The sequence below is a fragment of the Topomyia yanbarensis genome, chromosome 2, assembly GCF_030247195.1.
Source record: "Topomyia yanbarensis strain Yona2022 chromosome 2, ASM3024719v1, whole genome shotgun sequence".
In the NCBI taxonomy this organism is placed as follows: Eukaryota; Metazoa; Arthropoda; class Insecta; order Diptera; family Culicidae; genus Topomyia; species Topomyia yanbarensis.
Window position 1 is genome coordinate 216,293,850 of NC_080671.1, and position 7,781 is coordinate 216,301,630.

A 7,781-nucleotide genomic window follows, 5' to 3' on the forward strand; every position below is an offset into this window, starting at 1 on the left:
ACATTATTTGACACATACGCACATACATACACACACACATACACACACACATACACACACATACATACACACACACATACAGACTTTTTCCGATCTCGACGAACTGAGTCGAATGGGATATGACACTCGGCCCTCCGGGCCGGGATTAGGTTGACGTTTTTCAGAGTGATTGCATAACCTTTCTATATGAGAAAGGCAAAAATGTGCAAAATCCAAAAACGTGAATCTTCGTCAAATTTTTTTCGTGTTTGCATCAAATCTCGACGTTTTATGCACCTTGAATACATTTAGCATCAAAAATAAAAATTCTATTTTTAATTTTTCCTATAGTTTTTATGCGAAATTTCTGTGTGGCCGCACTCTGAAACCCGTAATTCCGGAACCAGAATTCCGATCGATCCAAAATTCAATAGCAGCCGATGGGAAGGTTGCACCTTTCATTTGAGACTAAGCTTGGGCAAATCGGTCCAGCCATGTCTGAGAAAAATGAGTGACATTATTTGACACATACGCACATACATACACACACACATACACACACACATACATACACACATACACACACACATACAGACTTTTTCCGATCTCGACGAACTGAGTCGAATGGGATATGACACTCGGCCCTCCGGGCCGGGATTAGGTTGACGTTTTTCAGAGTGATTGCATAACCTTTCTATATGAGAAAGGCAAAAATGTGCAAAATCCAAAAACGTGAATCTTCGTCAAATTTTTTTCGTGTTTGCATCAAATCTCGACGTTTTATGCACCTTGAATACATTTAGCATCAAAAATAAAAATTCTATTTTTAATTTTTCCTATAGTTTTTATGCGAAATTTCTGTGTGGCCGCACTCTGAAACCCGTAATTCCGGAACCAGAATTCCGATCGATCCAAAATTCAATAGCAGCCGATGGGAAGGTTGCACCTTTCATTTGAGACTAAGTTTGGGCAAATCGGTCCAGCCATCTCTGAGAAAAATGAGTGACATTATTTGACACATACGCACATACATACACACACACACACATACACACACACATACACACACATACATACACACACACACACACACATACAGACTTTTTCCGATCTCGACGAACTGAGTCGAATGGGATATGACACTCGGCCCTCCGGGCCGGGATTAGTTTGACGTTTTTCAGAGTGATTGCATAACCTTTCTATATGAGAAAGGCAAAACGTCAACTTAATCCCGGCCCGGAGGGCCGAGTGTCATATCCCATTCGACTCAGTTCGTCGAGATCGGAAAAAGTCTGTATGTGTGTATGTATGTGTGTGTGTGTATGTATGTGCGTATGTGTCAAATAATGTCACTCATTTTTCTCAGAGATGGCTGGGCCGATTTGCCCAAACTTAGTCTCAAATGAAAGGTGCAACCTTTCCATCGGCTGCTATTGAATTTTGGATCGATCGGAATTCTGGTTCCGGAATTACGGGTTTCAGAGTGCGGCCACACAGAAATTTCTCATATAAACTATAGGAAAAATTAAAAATAGAATTTTTATTTTTGATGCTAAATGTGTTCAAGGTGCATGAAACGTCGAGATTTGATGCAAACTCGAAAAGAAATTTGACGACAATTCACTTTTTTGGATTTTGGCACATTTTTGCCTTTCTCATATAGAAAGGTTATGCAATCACTCTGAAAAACGTAAACCTAATCCCGGCCCGGAGGGCCGAGTGTCATATCCCATTCGACTCAGTTCGTCGAGATCGGAAAAAGTCTGTATGTGTGTGTGTATGTATATGTGTGTGTGTATGTGTGTGTATTTATGTGCGTATGTGTCAAATAATGTCACTCATTTTTCTCAGAGATGGCCGGACTGATTTGCCCAAACTTAGTCTCAAATGAAAGGTGCAACCTTCCCATCGGCTGCTATTGAATTTTGGATCGGTCGGAATTCTGGTTCCGGAATTACGGGTTTCAGAGTGCGGCCACACAGAAATTTCTCATATAAACTATAGGAAAAATTAAAAATAGAATTTTTATTTTTGATGCCAAATGTGTTCAAGGTGCATGAAATGTCGAGATTTGATGCAAACTCGAAAAAAAAAATTGACGACAATTCACTTTTTTGGATTTTGGCACATTTTTGCCTTTCTCATATAGAAAGGTTATGCAATCACTCTGAAAAACATTAACCTAATCCCGGCCCGGAGGGCCGAGTGTCATCCCATTCGGCTCAGTTCGTCGAGATCGGAAAAAGTCTGTATGTGTGTGTATGTGTGTGTGTATGTATGTTCGTATTTGTCAAATAATGTCACTCATTTTTCTCAGAGATGGCTGGACCGATTTGCCCAAACTTAGTCTCAAATGAAAGGTGCAACCTTCCCATCGGCTGCTATTGAATTTTGGATCGATCGGAATTCTGGTTCCGGAATTACGGGTTTCAGAGTGCGGCCACACAGAAATTTCTCATATAAACTATAGGAAAAATTAAAAATAGAATTTTTATTTTTGATGCTAAATGTGTTCAAGGTGCATGAAACGTCGAGATTTGATGCAAACTCGAAAAAAATTTGAGGACAATTCACTTTTTTGGATTTTGGCACATTTTTGCCTTTCTCATATAGAAAGGTTATGCAATCACTCTGTAAAACGTTAACCTAATCCCGGCCCGGAGGGCCGAGTGTCATATCCCATTCGACTCAGTTCGTCGAGATCGGAAAAAGTCTGTATGTGTGTGTATGTATATGTGTGTGTATGTGTGTGTATTTATGTGCGTATGTGTCAAATAATGTCACTCATTTTTCTCAGAGATGGCCGGACTGATTTGCCCAAACTTAGTCTCAAATGAAAGGTGCAACCTTCCCATCGGCTGCTATTGAATTTTGGATCGATCGAATTCTGGTTCCGGAATTACGGGTTTCAGAGTGCGGCCACACAGAAATTTCTCATATAAACTATAGGAAAAATTAAAAATAGAATTTTTATTTTTGATGCTAAATGTGTTCAAGGTGCATGAAACGTCGAGATTTGATGCAAACACGAAAAAAAAATTGACGACAATTCACTTTTTTGGATTTTGGCACATTTTTGCCTTTCTCATATAGAAAGGTTATGCAATCACTCTGAAAAACATTAACCTAATCCCGGCCCGGAGGGCCGAGTGTCATCCCATTCGGCTCAGTTCGTCGAGATCGGAAAAAGTCTGTATGTGTGTGTATGTGTGTGTGTATGTATGTTCGTATTTGTCAAATAATGTCACTCATTTTTCTCAGAGATGGCTGGACCGATTTGCCCAAACTTAGTCTCAAATGAAAGGTGCAACCTTCCCATCGGCTGCTATTGAATTTTGGATCGGTCGGAATTCTGGTTCCGGAATTACGGGTTTCAGAGTGCGGCCACACAGAAATTTCTCATATAAACTATAGGAAAAATTAAAAATAGAATTTTTATTTTTGATGCCAAATGTGTTCAAGGTGCATGAAATGTCGAGATTTGATGCAAACTCGAAAAAAAAAATTGACGACAATTCACTTTTTTGGATTTTGGCACATTTTTGCCTTTCTCATATAGAAAGGTTATGCAATCACTCTGAAAAACATTAACCTAATCCCGGCCCGGAGGGCCGAGTGTCATCCCATTCGGCTCAGTTCGTCGAGATCGGAAAAAGTCTGTATGTGTGTGTATGTGTGTGTGTATGTATGTTCGTATTTGTCAAATAATGTCACTCATTTTTCTCAGAGATGGCTGGACCGATTTGCCCAAACTTAGTCTCAAATGAAAGGTGCAACCTTCCCATCGGCTGCTATTGAATTTTGGATCGATCGGAATTCTGGTTCCGGAATTACGGGTTTCAGAGTGCGGCCACACAGAAATTTCTCATATAAACTATAGGAAAAATTAAAAATAGAATTTTTATTTTTGATGCTAAATGTGTTCAAGGTGCATGAAACGTCGAGATTTGATGCAAACTCGAAAAAAATTTGAGGACAATTCACTTTTTTGGATTTTGGCACATTTTTGCCTTTCTCATATAGAAAGGTTATGCAATCACTCTGTAAAACGTTAACCTAATCCCGGCCCGGAGGGCCGAGTGTCATATCCCATTCGACTCAGTTCGTCGAGATCGGAAAAAGTCTGTATGTGTGTGTATGTATATGTGTGTGTATGTGTGTGTATTTATGTGCGTATGTGTCAAATAATGTCACTCATTTTTCTCAGAGATGGCCGGACTGATTTGCCCAAACTTAGTCTCAAATGAAAGGTGCAACCTTCCCATCGGCTGCTATTGAATTTTGGATCGATCGAATTCTGGTTCCGGAATTACGGGTTTCAGAGTGCGGCCACACAGAAATTTCTCATATAAACTATAGGAAAAATTAAAAATAGAATTTTTATTTTTGATGCTAAATGTGTTCAAGGTGCATGAAACGTCGAGATTTGATGCAAACACGAAAAAAAAATTGACGACAATTCACTTTTTTGGATTTTGGCACATTTTTGCCTTTCTCATATAGAAAGGTTATGCAATCACTCTGAAAAACGTCAACCTAATTTTTTTTTCGACTCGCATAAGGTTTCTGGATTTTAACAGAGGCGTAGTTGATGGTTTACGGAGAGGGGTTACACCCCCCCTCTACTGTTCACTCCCCTCCTTTAAAAATCTCCTTAAATCACCCCTCAGACCACCACCCTCATACCCCTCCCTTTCAACCCCATTATCTTTAAACCACCACTATATCACAAAGCATACCAATTTAAGCTGGGAAGTCGTTCGTTCATGGGACTTTCGCCCTCCTCACATACCCACCCCCGCATGACAAAATGAGTTAGCAAGCAGATAACATTGATCTAATGCTGATTAGGCTAATGGAGTATGATATTTTTTTGTTTCAAGTGTTTCACCATCGACACGTAGCTCATCAAGTTCGTGGCTGGCATGCCATTGTGTATAAGTGCAAAGTGTACTAAGAATGTAATGGATATTTCCACAATTATGTTGAACATAAAAAGCCTCCGTGCCATAGTTTAGAGAAATGAGAAAGGCACAATTGCACCGCTAGGTGGATTAAAACAGGTTTTTTAAACCTTCTGCCGCTTGTGCGCCGAGTACACGCCGCTCTGAAAATCCAGCGAAATCGTCTTAGAGCACCAGCAACTGCTCTTTTAGTGAGACATTCACGCGGCCTCCGGAGGGTTAAGAATTTGTTATGTAATAGGGGTGGGAGGGATAGAGAAATTTGTGACAATTTGTTACATGGGGTGAGGAGGAAGTCAATTTTGGGCAATTTTTGGTTTATGTTATTTATGAATGGTCCCTTATTCAATTGAATACCGTAAATTTGAATATTCACAAAATATCTTGAAAATGTGTTAACAAGTTCGAAGAAAACCGAAAATTATTATTATTGTACATTTTAAGATTCTTTCATGTAAAAATCATAGATTAAAGAAAACTTACATTGGACGAAAGCGCGAATATATAATTTGACCCTTTCAAATAAAATCTTTTCTCTATGAAGACAATCAATGCTATGTTGAAAAACACATCGTAATACTTTAATGTTTCATTCAGACTTCCAGCTTATGTCTTGTCTGTTGGGAGTTATCAAGTGCGATCAATCGAAAACCGGTGCATACATAGCCGACTTACTATTGGATTGCTGTAATGATTGGGACATCGAGCTTGATAATGTGTCATGCGTTGTAACTGATAACGGCGCGAACATAGTGAACGCCGTGAAACTTCAATTCGGTGAAAAACGTCACCTTCCTTGCTTTGCGCATACATTGAATTTGATTGCAAGCAAATCTGTACCCTTGTAAAACGAAGCGTATGGAGCATGTCTGGACCCAGTTATTGATTCAGATGATGAAGATGTTGACGAATCAGATATCGACGATGCTAAACATAATTCTCCTAAAGAAAACATGATTATTTTAATAAAGAAAATGAAGCGAATAATTAAATTTTTCAAGAAAAGTGAAACTGCAATGAGGGAATTGCGAAAGCTACAAGTGATAGATGGCAAGAAAGAAGTTCAATGTCTTGTGCTCATTCTGGACGTCAAAACCCGTTGAAACTCAATCATGGCTATGATTGAACGGTTTTTACTGATAGCTGGACACGTGTAGAGAGTATTGCTCATAATTCCTAAAAGCCCCCCAATGTTGACTTCCGATGAATTGTCTGTTCTTAAAGAAGTGTGCAAAACCCTTAAGCCACTTGAAAAAGTAACAACTGAGATGTCCGCTGAAAAGTATTTTACCTGCAGCAAGATGATTCCGCTAACACGATTACTCAAAATCGTAAGTATTAAGATTCACATCAGATTATGATTATCTTACATATTGAATTGCGTTTTAAATAATTTCAGAGTTACGGTAACATGGAACTGGAATCAACGGAAACCTTCTCATTGAAACAAAGAATATTACATTTTATTTCGAAATATTTCAAGGATATCGAAAAAGTAAGGATACTGGCAACCGCTACACTCCTTGACCCAAGATTCAAAAAAAACCATTTCGAAAGCGCGTTATCCGCATCGTCTGCCGTTTTCTTTGTTGGTAGGTGCAATTTTTCATATTTTTAGGCCTCATTCTTTCATGTTTTTTTTAGCGGAGCAAATTAAGGATTTGGCAAACGAAGCATTGAAGTCCAGTGATGTTGAAAAAAATCCCGCACGGAATGAATCATTGGACGATCTATGGTCAATGCACGATTCATTAGTAACGGAAGTGAATCGTGCACATGTTCCGGATAGTGCTGGCGGGATTTCGGTGGAATTACGACAGTACCTTAATACTCCGTTAGTGCCGAGAACCAGTGACCCGATGCTGATTTGGAAAGATATGCGAGCACAATTCCCGAATCTATACAAAGTAGCGGTTAAGTACTTCTGTGTTTCAATGACCTCAGTTCCCTCTGAACGTTTATTTTCGAAAGCTGGTCAAGTATTGACCAAAACGAGAAATCGATTGTCAGGACCAAATTTGGACAAAATTCTTTTCTTAAATTCAGTAGATGATACAATGTGGTTTACCTAAACCAATATGACTTTATGTACAATTATTAGATTGTACGCTAGCTGCGCGAAATGAATAATGAAATTCGAAAAAGTTCTGAAATGAGAAATCAACTAATTATTTTATTATAAAACGAATATTTTGTTCTAATAACTATATTACTCTTTTCAGAACTTTTTCGAATTTCCTTATACATTGGGATTCAAGTACAGTTCTTTAAAAACACGCGCTTTGCATCCAATATTTATTAATTTAATCATCTAGATAATCGAGTAATCGATTAATTTGGAACGATTAATCGAACTAATCGATCACCGCAGAAAAATTAATCGATTATTGATTAATCGATTAATTTAAAAAATCGGACATCCCTATTACGATGTAATTTTATCACACGGATAATTTTGGTGAAGTAATGCAATTCATAAAATCAACCGTTTCTTTGAAAAACGAGAATAACCGTATATAGTTCCTATAGTCAAATTATGCAAAAAACACTTGAGTTATGCCCTTCAAAAAGCTGTCAAAAATTCATTTTGCATTCAAATCACCTAAAATCTCGCGAAAGTGTCTTTGATGGCTCAGCTGATACGAGAAAAATACTAGTGAGAATATCGCATAACCTTCATATATGGACTTAAGTCCGGGCTCGTCCCACTGTGCACCGGAGGAAATGCTCCCCACAAGCAGTTTGCAACGAAGGCCGTGTAAAAGTGCCCCAGTCACGGTTGGCGTTAAGAAGCCTCATCGCTACCGAACAGAAACTGTCGCCCTGCAAAAAATTCAC

The 7,781-nt window shown here is 38.7% G+C and overlaps 1 protein-coding gene across 1 annotated transcript in view; it reads left to right on the forward strand.

Annotated features, from left to right (window-relative positions):
- Positions 1 to 5,959, forward strand: part of LOC131680056 (zinc finger BED domain-containing protein 6-like) — a 22,007-nt gene extending 16,048 nt beyond the window's left edge. The window contains exon 3 of the mRNA XM_058960784.1: positions 5,535 to 5,959. Coding sequence (XP_058816767.1) covers positions 5,535 to 5,791 — 257 coding nt within the window. The 3' untranslated portion in view covers positions 5,792 to 5,959. The remainder of the gene's footprint in view (positions 1 to 5,534) is intronic.
- Positions 5,960 to 7,781: the final 1,822 nt, after the last annotated feature.